Below are 13,828 nucleotides of genomic sequence, written 5' to 3' on the forward strand. Positions count from 1 at the left end.
AAGTTTCCATTCCCATGACATGTTGCACATAATAACTACACTAACTCATGACTCATCCATAACAATCAACTTTCCACAAGTCCCTGAAACACCTACACCACTTGTCCACTTGTCAAAATTGAACTCCACCATGAATACCAACTGCCAAATAACAACTCTCCACAAGTTTTCCAATGAACTAGTTATCACTTTAGTAATTAAAAGGAATTGTCATAGTCCTAACATAAAACATATGACACTAATCCCCTAAATATTGGGGCTCCCAAAGTGAGTGCAACAAAAAATAAAATAAAAAAACACATTAGGAATCTAATGAAACACCTTAATCCCAAGAACAAAGATAAACCACAGAACTAAATTGATCATTAAAATGAAATATAAAAGATATAACTAAAATCATCAATTTTTGCATATCCTTTTGCTCTTATGTCCTTATGATGGATCACAAGAGTAAGCCAAAACATTAACATTAAAATTCTTACACAATGAAAAATTTAATAGCATTACTTTCTATACTTGATAGATTGTGGAAATCTGCCTACCCTTATACTATATCTATAAAACCAAGTACTTTATCAGTGATATATAATAATATCAAAGAACCTAAATATATAATATTTACTTTATCATTCAATTCAGTCGATAAATATTTAATTTCTGAAAACAAATTTTGCTACTTCAAATACACGTTTTGAATTTTGATATCATTTCTAAATAAATTTGCGGATACTAACCAAACAAATCATAGTAATTTTTTTTAAAAGCAAGTGATACTACTCTGACTCTTATTTCTAGATTTTCTAAATTATTGTAAACAGCTTTCTTTTAAAAAAAACCCTATTATTAAAATACTCTAAAACTCAAGTCATATCACATGGCAAGAATGCGTGCATTAAACACATGATCCACGCCGTACATGGTATAAAATAATAGTAACGCATGAGTAACACAAGAAATATTCAAAAGATGATATAAAAAACAATAAAAATAATAATAATTGGATGAAAAGCCTCAACGCTTCATCCAATCTTGTCGGTAATCTTTTATTACATAGTTTTGGCCACAATCTCCACTGTTTCATTTTTCAATACAATAAAATAATGTTCAGATGCTCCGATTTTTCATGCTGTGATTTGTTTGCATTTTGCTTTATTGCTTTGTATGCATTTTAAGGGAAAAAGGGCGGGTTTCTAAAAGAAAAGAAATCCCCAAAATCTTTCAATTGATCAGGAAAAACTGGGATTCTGTAAAACCAATTCAAAATTGCAGAGGAAGTCCGAAACAATTCCGCGTGATAATTCAGTTATCATCGCTTGCTTAACTTTGCTGCAACGTCCAGCAAAGGTTGAAAAATTACATGATCCTGAGCAGCTTCGATGCAATCCAAGTTCCTGCAAATAAATTCTTTTTGAGAAAACAATTTCTGATAAAGAATGTCGTATTTGCTCTGTTGCGCTTCTCTCAGCCTCTCTAAAGTCTTGTAAATCGCGTTCTCAACAAGAAGAGCTCTTAAATCGGAAGGTAATCTCTGCAAATATTGAAAATCGATTACTGTCTCTTTACCTTCACAATCCATGGAAATCGGCTTACAAAAATAGGATTTTCCAGAAAAATCTTTTCCAGCCCTTTTAGCAGGATTCCTCTTGCAATCGTCAGTAGATTCACTCAGCCTACGCTTTGAGCGAGTTTGGAAAGCCGCCCCTTGTTGAAGAGATTCCCGCCCAGCAGAACAGGGGATCTTCCATTGAAATGAATCAAAGAACATTTTCAGATTCACCTCTGGAAAGTTTTCCCTCAAATATCTTTTAACCGCAGCTCTGCTTCTAAAGTAAATCGTTTCAGTGCCTTGTTGCAATGATTTAGGCAAAATCAAGCATCTGTCCGTCCAATATCCAGATAAACTTCTTCCTTTGCCCACGCTCCATTCCCATTTGTCATCTGCATTCGGCCATCCCTCTGGAGCATATGGCAGACCTTCGCCCCATTGTTCTTCCAATTTCTCTTCTGATGATAAAAATGGCGTTATGCTCATTTCATCAGAACCCTCTGAAACGGCTTTCTGCTCTGGGGTAGTCATAATGTCTCTTTTTAGGTTTTCCATTTTCAGATCTCCCTTTTTCTGTGAATGAAAAAAATTAGGTCACAATGCCTTTCTTTAGGTCAAATCCAGTACTGTTCAATGAATTAAATTCTCTTACCCGCGAGGGAAAATCAAAATGCCTCTGCCTTACTGCCAAAAAAGATTTCCGATCCGCGATGGAAAAACAAGATTTCCAGTTCCGTGCAGTGATCAGAACACAGAGATTTCTTTATGCATTCAATCTTGATTGCTCTTTGATTTTTTCCGCAAATTCTTTTCGATTCCGGACCGCTATACGCGTCGATTCGAGTACAACCTGCTCTTAAAGGTTTACTAATTTTAAGGAAACAATTGTACAAAGGGCCGTGGCCGACTATTTATTATTATATGACATTTCTTAAAATATAATTTATAGCAAATTAAAATTTCTGGAAAGTTTCTAAATTTAGCTCTTCTTTCAATATCCACGTAGTGCATTAATTAAAATGATTTAGTTAATAATTTAGAAAGTTAATAATGAGAGTCTGTAGTAGCAATGGAATAATTACAGTTATTGAAAAAGAAATATTTTTTTAGCTCAGAAAAAATTAAGGTCTAATTTTAGAAAGTTAATTATAGTGTATATTCTTCTTAATTTGAAATCTGAAGGATTAATATATATGGTTTATTATTATATTATAGTTGATATTTGTTTGGATACTAAAATAGAATTTTATTGTTTCTTTTTTCCCTAAGAGATCACATGTGAAGTTTAGTCTCTATTTTGACTTCATATTTCTTTTGGTTTTCTAAGAAGTTGTAGTAAATGCAATTTGTTGTTAGAGGAGTATAAGAAGTTTAAAAGATGTATTTATAAGAGGTAAATATGTTATTATTATTTAATATTAATCTCATGAAGGTTTTGTTGAAGTAGTTCAACTTGTTTTGGAGTTGATTTATGTTAAGTGCAAAATTTAAGTAAAATAAGTTTTTAAATGATTTTTAATATTTTATATTTTAATTGATATCAAATTATCTCATGATTATGAATTAAATGTAAGCTTTAAATTTAGCTTAATTACAATAAAATAATAACATATTGTCATCAAGGATTAGTTCCATCCCAATAATAACAAAATAGTTTCATAACAATTGGTGCCAATTATTAGTTTACAAACATCCAAATTTAGGTAAGATGTCATTCCAAAATCCCAAGTTCATCCAAACACTATCCAGGTATACCCCACATGCATACTATATATATATATATATATATATTCCAAGGGGTTTAGTTTAGTTGGTTGAAGCAAAGAGTTCTCTTTGTGGAGACCCTAGTTCGAATCTCAAGAGGGACATCTTTGTGGAAATCTAAATTCTGACTCTTGGTCTTCTGAATGTTGTTTCTAGTGTGGTTGTTCGAAAGAAGCTTGAATAAGTTTGTAATTCTCATGTTGTTGCTTAAATAAGCACAAGATTTGTAAACAAATTCAACACACACACACACACACACACACAAATTAAAAAATTATAGAAAATAACATTTATTATGGATAAGAGAATTGTGAAGGAAAACATTAAAAAATGAGAAGTTTGTTCAAAGTGTAACAACCATTCTTTGGGTACTATTTTTTTTCTTGGTTTAATTCAAAATTACTATCAATTTAATCAATCATGATGGTGGTGAGGAAACATTGCCACCACTAAAAAACTTACACTAGAAAGTGGTAAGCTCTTTAATGTTATTGGAAATCCTAAATATGAATAAAAATTTTGAGGGTTGGTTTGTGAGTACCATGCATTTTCTTTTTAAATGAGATTTTGGGAAATATTAATCTATTTTATTCTTCCATGGGTAAATAGGACAATCATCGAAATTTTTAACAAGAATTAGAAATTGTGATCTTTGGGAAGTTCAAGAAAGAAATGATAGTTAAAAATGGAAGTGAGTTTTGGACCAATTCAATGGTTATAATGAAACCTATTTTAGAGAAAAATTAAAATGGTGATTTTTTTATTTTATTTTTCTAGGAAATTATAGCTAAAAATGGAAGTGACTCTTGGGGCAATTCAATGGTTATAATTGTTAGTGTAAATAATTAATTATTATTACACTTTACTTAAGTTTACTTAGGATAATGCATTTTTATATTAGTTGTCATGTAGACACTTGGGAATATGCATAGACATATGAGTTGTCTTGTTGACAACATATTAGCAACTTATTTGAGCACATGGTGTCTACAACATCTCTTTATGAGATACACCTATGTAAACTTATCCTCTCATCATCGCACAAACTCCTGTGCTCAATGAAGGATAATCCACTCTTGGTGGACATGTGCTTAGTTGTGATGTTTATCTCTTTGTTGACTCCTAGTCATTCTAGTTGCCTTTATATATAGGCACTTATAGTGTTTATTCATCTCATATCCAATCATCTGATATCCATTCTCATTTGATCATCATTAGTCTATCTTGTGCTATCTATTGAGTTTCTTGATCTTAGTGTTGAATCATTGCCTTAGGAAAATTCTTACATGGTATCAGAGCTATACCGAATTCTTACATGGTATCAGAGCCACAGGAGCTTCATTGCATAGCCATTGGAGAGATTTTTTTTTTGTAGGTCAAGATTGGAGCTTGCTGGTGCAAATCAGATATTGGTATCACATTCAAAAGGTCCAAAACCCCCCAAATCAACTTTTTGTTTCATCAAAATCAGACATCTGAGGTGAAATCTGGAGTCATTTGATTTTTGGAGGTTCGACAACGGCGATTTAGGAAAAATAATTACAAAGGTGATTTTCAAACAACAATATCTCCCTCATACGGACTCCTTTTTTCGAGCAATTTTTTTTGTTTTGGGGTAGAATTTTGTGATCTACACATTGGTGTAGGATGCTTGAGATCTATGTTCCTGAATTTTTCTAAAAATTGCCAATCCCAATTTTTGCAACTTTAAAGGCTTAGTTCGGGCTCATCTGGACACATATTCAAGTGCTATTTTTTGAGAGTGCATGATTTTTTGTCTACTTTTCAAATTTGGTATTAGCTTGGGGTAATTTTGAGTAGACATAGTACTTTCAAATTTTGGTCTCATTTTGACTTATTGGCACTTGCAATTAATTAGATCCTTGAGAGGTCTTGTGTCTTATCTTGTTGAGTCTGATATAGTTTCATATTTGTTGTTGCAACCATCAAGATCAAAAGTCCACTTAGACCCTAAATTGGCAAGTGGCCATTGTAATCACACTAAATATAATGTGCCAAACCATACATTGGGGGGGGTTTCTTTGTTTTTGTTTTTTTTTTGCATTTTGGGGGTGCATACATTGTTTGATCTCATGGAGTCATGTTCAAAGTGTCACTTTGGTTTAAGATTCAAATTGACAAAAAGGAACTATCATAAATGGAGTGTTTTGATGATTGAGCATCTAAGAAAACATAAGGAAGTGTTTCCTTATCTATATTTAAAGATATTTCCACCTAATACTTATTGGGGACATCTTTCTCTTCTTCTTCGCTTTATGTAGAACAATATGAGTAAGGAATTGTTTGCTCCTCTTAGTAAGGCAAGTAGTCCTCATGATGTTTGGATGTGTCTTTGGGAAGCATATGGACATCCACAAGTCCCTCCATTACTAGAGGACATTCTACCTCTAGTCACTCCAGTTGTGGTACCTACAACTCCAGTTGAGATCATACCTCCTAATGCTCCTATTGCTTCTATTGATCCAATTCCAACCACAGATGCTCTTGATTCAGTATGGTAGGAAACACCATGTCTTTCTATTTCAACTTCATGGGATGACTTCCTTCTGGACATTACAATGTTGTTTGTGGAGTCTTACATTGAAGATATGAGAGACATTATTGATGACATTCATCTTCTCTTTGTTGAGGAAATTCTTCTTCACTTGTTGTGAGGGAACACTCTGACCCTCAATCACTTGATCTTTCTTTTGAGACTGACATGATTGTGGACACTTCTTTTTGGCAGTTGGAGGAGGACTCTTTTACTTCAAAGGAGACATGTCAGTCTTTGGATATTGTATTCCAGTTTCCTCAGACATCATATCTTTTGATGATTCTTACTACTAGTTGGGGAGCATTCTCTACTACACCTATGGCACCACTTCTTCCTACAAGGAGGAACATCATTCAGTTTTCATGGTGTAGCTTCTTCAATCAAGTGATTTTTTTAGTGGCGAATCTTCACCAATTGGCTATTCTGTATCTTTGGGAAATCATAATTTGGCTAAGAAACCCTACATATGGGGTCAACCACATCGCTAAGATATTAAATAATTTAGGTCCAAATCCTAGACTAATCGCTCATTAGTTTACACATAATTGGTCCCAAATCCCGGGTCAATCACCAATGTAATCTACATTTCGCATACAATTATTTTAAAAAAATTTCCAACCTTTCCCTAATGTTTTCTTATTGGACAATGTTATTTCACCCTTAAAATAAAATAATATCTTCCCTTGGGTTGATCATCACCTATGATTTTACTGACATGTGTTTCCAACTATCCCCATTTAGCCAACTATTTTGGTCTTTAGGAAAGGTGTCCTAATTTTGGGAACATTTAGACTTTATGGTATGGCATTTAGAATTAGGCCCGAAATAGATATGAAGCCATTGATCTATATTACATCGATGGTCCAAATTAATTTCTTTCACCATAAAAATGATAACATTGAAAGTGATGACAACCAAGTTGGCATTAAAAAAGGACACATTATTAATTGAGTCTTAATGGATTGGCATACTACAAGTACACTATACAGTGTACACTTGGCATGTGGGCCATAGACCACTTGTGACTCTATATATTCACCAAAAAATTAAATAATCTCTCTTTGGATATTGACATATTAGCCATCTATATTAATATTTTGTGTCATATTAAATAATTATTTTGCCTCTTACATTACGAAAATGTTTGACCACCAAAAAAAATTGCCTACATTTACTTTCATACCAAAAATAAAATAAAATTAATTTGCCATAGTTATTATTAAATTTTGATATGGAAAGGAAAATTTCACCAATAGAAATAAATTTCTTCCTTAGCTCAAATGAAAAAAATCATCCTTGATTAGAAGTTTTTCTTGCATATTTAATGTTGAATTCGCTAGCATTTTACATATCTTTCTTGAGAGAGGTTTCTTAAAGTTATCCCTACTTCAATCATCAAGGAGCTTATTTCATGGGTGTGCATTCATCATTGAGGGGAGGCTACATTGCTTCTCTTCCCATATTTTCCTATAAGGATGATTCCTTGTCTTTGGAGTTTGATTCACTTAAATACATGGACATGTTACCTTGTTTGCCACCTTATTGTGGGCATCCACCAAATTGGCTTGTGGCATCTACACTCATCAAGGACTTGTCAACATATGAGTAGACTTCATAGGCAGCATCCATAGCATACTACATATGGATTCCTCATACATCTTCATGTCCACAATGGGAAGTATACTTGCACCTATACTTGGTGTATCTCTTCCTAAAGGGAGAAATGTCGTTCGTAGGCATTGGATACTCTTTTGTCTTCATGACATCCTTGTAGGAGATTATTCAATATGGGGGGATACCATCATGTATTTTTTCTTATGAGGGATATATGCTTGTACATGCATGATATATGTCATATTGGGGGGGGCTTGATTACTCCATCCTTGCATGCATCTTATATTTCTTCATCTCTATTTTTGGAGGAGGTTTTTCCCATGAAGTTTTCTTTCTTTCTTTATTTTCAGAAAGATTGCATTGCATTGCATAGTATTGTATGTAGAGCATTGCATTTGTACATAGGTACCTAACATGGCCTAATAGCTGGGAACCACACTGGATCTTGCATTTAGCTTTTTGAGCTTAAGTGCATTTCCCTAAGTTGTACTTAAGGGGGGGTGTTAGTGTAAATAATTAATTATCATTACACTTTACTTATGTTTACTTAGGATAATGCATTTTATATTAGTTGTCATGTAGACACTTACGAATATGCATAGACATATGAGTTTTCTTGTTGACAACATAGGAGTTAGCAACTTATTTGAGCACTGGTGTCTACAAAATCTCTTTATGAGATACACCTATGTAAACTTATCCTCTCATCATCGCACAAACCCCTATGCTCAATGGAGGATAATCCACTCTTGGTGGACATGTGTTTAGTTGTGATGTTTATCTCTTTGCTGACTCCTAGTCATTCTAGTTGCCTTTATATACAGGCACTTCTAGTGTGTATTCATCTCATATCCAATCATCTGATATTCATTCTATTTGATCATCATTAGTCGCTCTTGTGCTATCTATTGAGCTTCTTGATCTTGATGTTGAATTATTGCCTTACGAAAATTCTTACATGGTATCAAAGCTATACCAAATTCTTACAATCATGAAATCTATTTTAGAGGAGAAAGCTATTTAGACATTCTTGGTTGCATATTTTGTGAGAGTTTTGTTGTATTTCTTTTATGGTTAATGAACTAAAGAAGGAGACTGTTTTGGGCAACTCTATGGTCATAATGAAAGCCTATTTAAAGGGACAACAAATGAAATGGTGATATTTTATTCATTGTTTCTACGAGGGTCATTGAGTTTGATGTTCTATATATTTGGGGGTGATTTCACATTTTGGACATTCTTGTTTGTATTTTTTGTCATGTCTTTAGCATATTTATTTAATGGTTGATGAACCAAAGGAGGAGACTTTTGGACATGATGTTCAATTTTTTAAAAATTTTGACAACAAGTTGAACATATGATATTAGTTGTCACAAATTATTATTATATTCAATGTTAAAATTACATATTAGAAAAACAAATAAAAGATCAAATATTATAAATATGTTAATTATAAAGTAAATGGTTTTACTAAATTTAATTTAATGTGTATACTTTTAATCAAAATAAATTCTATAAATAAAAATTATCATTTTATCTTTGATAAATTAAATAGGGGGGAGAATATTTTCTTTTTACAAAAACCAACAAGAAAGATACCATACATTTTACAGAAATTGGTATATAAGAAGAGAAATGGGTTCATGAAAGTTTAAAAGAAACAACTCTTATTTAATTTTAGAAAGCTTTGAAGATCTAATATAAAATTGAAATTTATCTTTGTAGAATTTATATAGAAGTGAGGAAGCAAGCTTATGTAGGATATTATATTATTGAATTATGTTAGCCTTGAACTTATCTTTTATTATCAGCTCCACAACTAGAGCATTCAAACAACTGATTTATTTTGTAGATTCACTACAGGCCCACAAAATTGTCATGATGGTCTACTAGTAAGGGTATATAATGTCAAAACTAGGCAGAATTATTTTGGCCTTTCCAATAGACTTTTAATTTTGTAAAGTCTCCATGTAGTACTTAGCCTGCACAAATTAGCCCGAGTTTCTTTGTCCTGTAGATATTGCATATGTTTTTACTCACTTTTATTATGTCACATATCTATAATTTGTCAACTTCACATTTCCCCAAAAAATCTAAAATATGGGCCATGCAAATCCATGCATCCTTTATATTCATGTTTTATGATTCACTTTAATGGAAGTCATAAATAAATAGTTCTTGTTGGTTCTTATTATGCTTCCCATAGCATTAATAAATGAACACTTTGTTATTAGCTTATTTTTTGGTGACCATGGTAATCTATATTAAATAATAACACCTGTTGATATTTAAGTAATACTTAAGACGATAATATGCGATAATTTGCTACTATTCATTGAGACACTAAGATACTTAGTTTTCTTTAATTGTTTAATGTATAATGTGTAGGATTAAGGTTATAATTAGATCAAGAAAGACAATGAAAATTCAAAGGACACATAAGGTGTAAGGTTTGCAACCTACTGGTGCAAGAGCATCTTGCATGGGAAAATTTATAATAAAATTTAAAATTAAAAAAAAAAAAAAATGGTTGTCATTCAATTTATCAAGGTGTTTAGGTGGAATTCTAGAAGTTTGTGGACACTTTATTAAATCATGTATTTAATATTTTTTGGGATAAATGGTTGTGCTTAATTGTATTTGGGTGGGAATTAAATATTTGTTGAAAGGTAGTTGCATTTAACTTTTATCCCACATTGGTTGTGTTGGTAACATCTTGGGTGGAAAGTGCCTACTTAAGCAAGGCATATGAGCATTGCTAATAAAGCTTCAAGGTGTGAAAGCTTCAAGGGTGATCTCTTCTTTGTAGAAGCTTGGAAAGAAGGAGGAAGCCAGGAGCGAGTTTTCTTGAGTCTATGGATAGATTGCTGAATGTGAGGCAATTTATAGCAAGATTGTGGTGGAGTTTTGAGTGTGTGGATAGAGTGCCGAATGTGAGGCAGTTTACACTTGGATCTTGGATAGAGTTTGAGAAGAGCTAGTAGTTGCAGCTTGAAAAACAAGAAAATTGCTTGGTGGTCTTGCGAGCACAAATTGAGATCTTCCTTGGAGGTTTTTACTAGAGTGTGGATCTGGACTAGCTAGGGTTTCGATTAGATCTTGAGGGATCTTGTGGAACTATTATTGTAATTGCTATTGTATTTGGCTGTAACCAGGAAGGCCTCACAACCCAACACATTGCATGTAACAGTTATTTTATGAATAAAGAGTTGTGATTTGGGATAAGATCTTGTGTTATTGTTTCTTACTATTGTGTGGTTTTTTGTTGGGGGCTAGGACATCTCCTTTGGGGATTCTCCTACCTTGCACTACGTCACCTACATAATAAGTGTCACATCAATAATAAACAAAAGATAAAAATTCATACAATTTTGTCAAGATGGTCAAAACCACATATCAACAAAACTAAGATAAATTCCATTAAATTTAAATGAAAGAAATACAAGCATGAAAAGAAAAGATAAACCAACAAGATCTTAATTTACAAATGACATGTTGTAAACAAGATTCATCAACCGACTAACATAAATATGAATCCAAGAGACTATTGGTCAGTTACAAGGAATTATATAATGTTCTAATCATGAAAGGGCATCATCAAGTACAATAATATATAGATACAACTTGGATGATGCCCAATTGTCAAGCATCAATACATCCAAGTACAACAATATACATTATGCAAGTACATAATACATCCAATACAACACCATCAAGGTCATATGAAATCGTGATACCTTGTTGATTACAAACAACTGTCTAGTTGCATCCTTGTCTCCTAAGCCTCTAAACAAAATGTTTGTTTGCAAATCCCAAGATGGTAGTATGGCCCAAGCACTTTTTTTGTGCAATTACAAAGTGATTTTCTCCCTCTCAGCTCATCCTAATATGATAAGAGCATCAATCCTGCATGAGAAGCCTAGTAACCTAACACTAATAAATCAAAAGAATATGGTGTAATTGTTACTCTAACCAAGTATAGTAGCAAAATTTTCTTTAGATCAATTTTGGTGTCATTCAATCTGAATTAAATTCTTTTGATAACAAGAAAACTCAAAATGTCGCTACCTTGCTAAAAGTTTCACAGGGCCAAATCTTTTACTATTTGATTTGGATTTAGAAAAACAAAATCAATCCACACATATTAGAAAAATGAAATTTCTATATGCATTGAAACTTGATTGCTTTTCATTTTTTTCTAGAAATTCTGTTTAATTTTGTTGTTTGATATACCTACTTCTAAAGCTTTACTAATTTATTGAAAACATGTCTTCAAAGGGCTATAGAATTCTTTTCATTTGTAGATATTTTCTTAATTTAGTTTCTTGAAATATCAAAATAATGAGATTACCCAAAATAACTACAAAGAAAAGAGTTCACTGACAACTTAAATTAGAAAGTTAGTTATGAGATTCAGTAAAAGAAATATACTTTGGAGCTAAGAAAAAATTATGTTGATAAACAAAAATTTAACATTTTTAAGTTCTATTGAGAAAGTTAATTATGATGGATACTCTATAAATAGAAACTTTAAATTGAAATTAAAATGTGAAGGTTTTGGATTTAATTTAGAAAGTTATTTATGATTGATATTATTTTTTTGTTAGTACTTAGGGATGTACTATTTGATTATATAATTTTTTCAAACAAAATCAAGCCTTATAGATGAAAAAAATTAGGAATAGGAAAAGGAACAACTTTGTCATCTTTTAACTATATTGAAAAAATTTGGCCTATTATTTTGGTTTGACATCAATAATTTTTTTATATGTTATGAAGTATATAAATTTATCTTTTTAAATATATGGATGAACTATTACTTCTCTCTCTCTCTCTCTCTCTTTCTCTCTCTCTCTCTCTCACACACACACACACACACACACACACACACACACACACATATTGGATTTCAATTTAATTACATACATACATACATACATACATACATACATACATACATACATACATACATACATACATACATACATACATACATACATACATACATACATACATATATATATATATATATATATATATATATATATATATATATATATATTTGTATGTATGTGTGTGTGTGTGTAAGAAATGACCAAAATTTGATGAAAATATTTCATATTATCTTGAGCATAATCTACAAATAAGTCATATTAGATGTTTCTTTAAATGAGAAAACCCTTTTTTTTCTATTTATTTATTTTTCTTATGAGAGATATTATATTATGTGAATTAAGTTAGATTTATCATATAGTATATTAATATTTAATTTAATAACATATATAATGTCGACGAACAAATTGTAAATTATAAAAAATGATATTTATGTATTATAGATAGAAGAATTGTGAAGGAAAAAGCCAAGAAATGAGAAGTTTGTTGAAAGTGTAACAACCATTCTTTAGGTTTTATTTTTTCCTTGGTTCAATTCACAATGACTATCAAGTTAATCAATCATCATGGTGTTGATGACACCATTTTGCCACTCAAAATCTTACACTAGAAAGTGGTAAGGTCTTTATGTCACTGGAAATCGTAGATCCAAACCAAAATTGTAAGGGTTGGTTTATGAGTACCAAACCTATTTATCATTTTTGGTCCACATCAAAGAATTTATAGTTTATATACCAATGTTAAATGATAATTCTTCCTCTCATATTTTTCGTGGCACATCCTTTTAAAAAAAATAGATTTTGAAAAATACTAACCCATTTTATTCTTTCATGGGTAAATAGGACAAATATAGGATTTTTAATAAGAATTAGAAATTGAGACCTTTGGGAAGTTCAAGAAAGAAATGATAGCTAAAAATGGAAGTAACTTTTAGGACAACTCGATGGTCATAACTAAAGCCTAATAAAAAAAAATTTAGAGAGGGTCATTTGGGTTTGATTCTCTATATATTTGGAGGTTAAAACAAAGATGTTAAAACAAAAATGCAACATAAACAGGCAGAGACGACAGTTCATCAGGTGGAGACGCCAAAATTTGAAGACGCTAATTTGTGGAGATGCCAATCTGCAGAGACGACAACGAAAGATGTAGAGACGACAGGTTAGTTTGGCGGCACAAAAAATAAGAGACAAGTGGAGACACTAATTTGTGGAGACGCTAATTTGCGGAGACGATGGTTTGGGTTGGCGGCAGCGAAGACGACAGAATAGGAGAGGTGGTCGCGGAGACGACAGAATATCAGGTAGAGATGCTGATCTACAAAGACAATAGTTGAGAATGCGCAGACGACAATCTAGTGGCAGCGCCGACAGTAGAAAACCAGGCGAAGATGCCAAGCTGCGGAGATGTCAGTTTGGTCGCAGAGATGACAGAGTAGCTGGCAGAGATGATAG

General features: G+C 32.1%; 1 protein-coding gene across 1 annotated transcript; it reads right to left on the reverse strand.

Moving 5' to 3' along the window:
• Positions 1-956: 956 nt before the first annotated feature.
• On the reverse strand, positions 957-2,462 carry LOC149565241 (uncharacterized). Its single transcript, XM_089818789.1, has 2 exons — positions 2,199-2,462; positions 957-2,119 (listed from the first exon to the last, which is right to left on the reverse strand). Exon 2 carries the CDS (start codon positions 2,099-2,101, stop codon positions 1,307-1,309), a length of 795 nt encoding a protein of 264 aa, XP_089674915.1. The 5' UTR covers positions 2,102-2,119; positions 2,199-2,462; the 3' UTR covers positions 957-1,306.
• Between the last annotated feature and the right edge of the window lie 11,366 nt (positions 2,463-13,828).

Source organism: Cupressus sempervirens, chromosome 3 (assembly GCF_028749045.1).
Source record: "Cupressus sempervirens isolate cs-2001-9-10 chromosome 3, ASM2874904v1, whole genome shotgun sequence".
Lineage (NCBI taxonomy): Eukaryota > Viridiplantae > Streptophyta > Pinopsida > Cupressales > Cupressaceae > Cupressus > Cupressus sempervirens.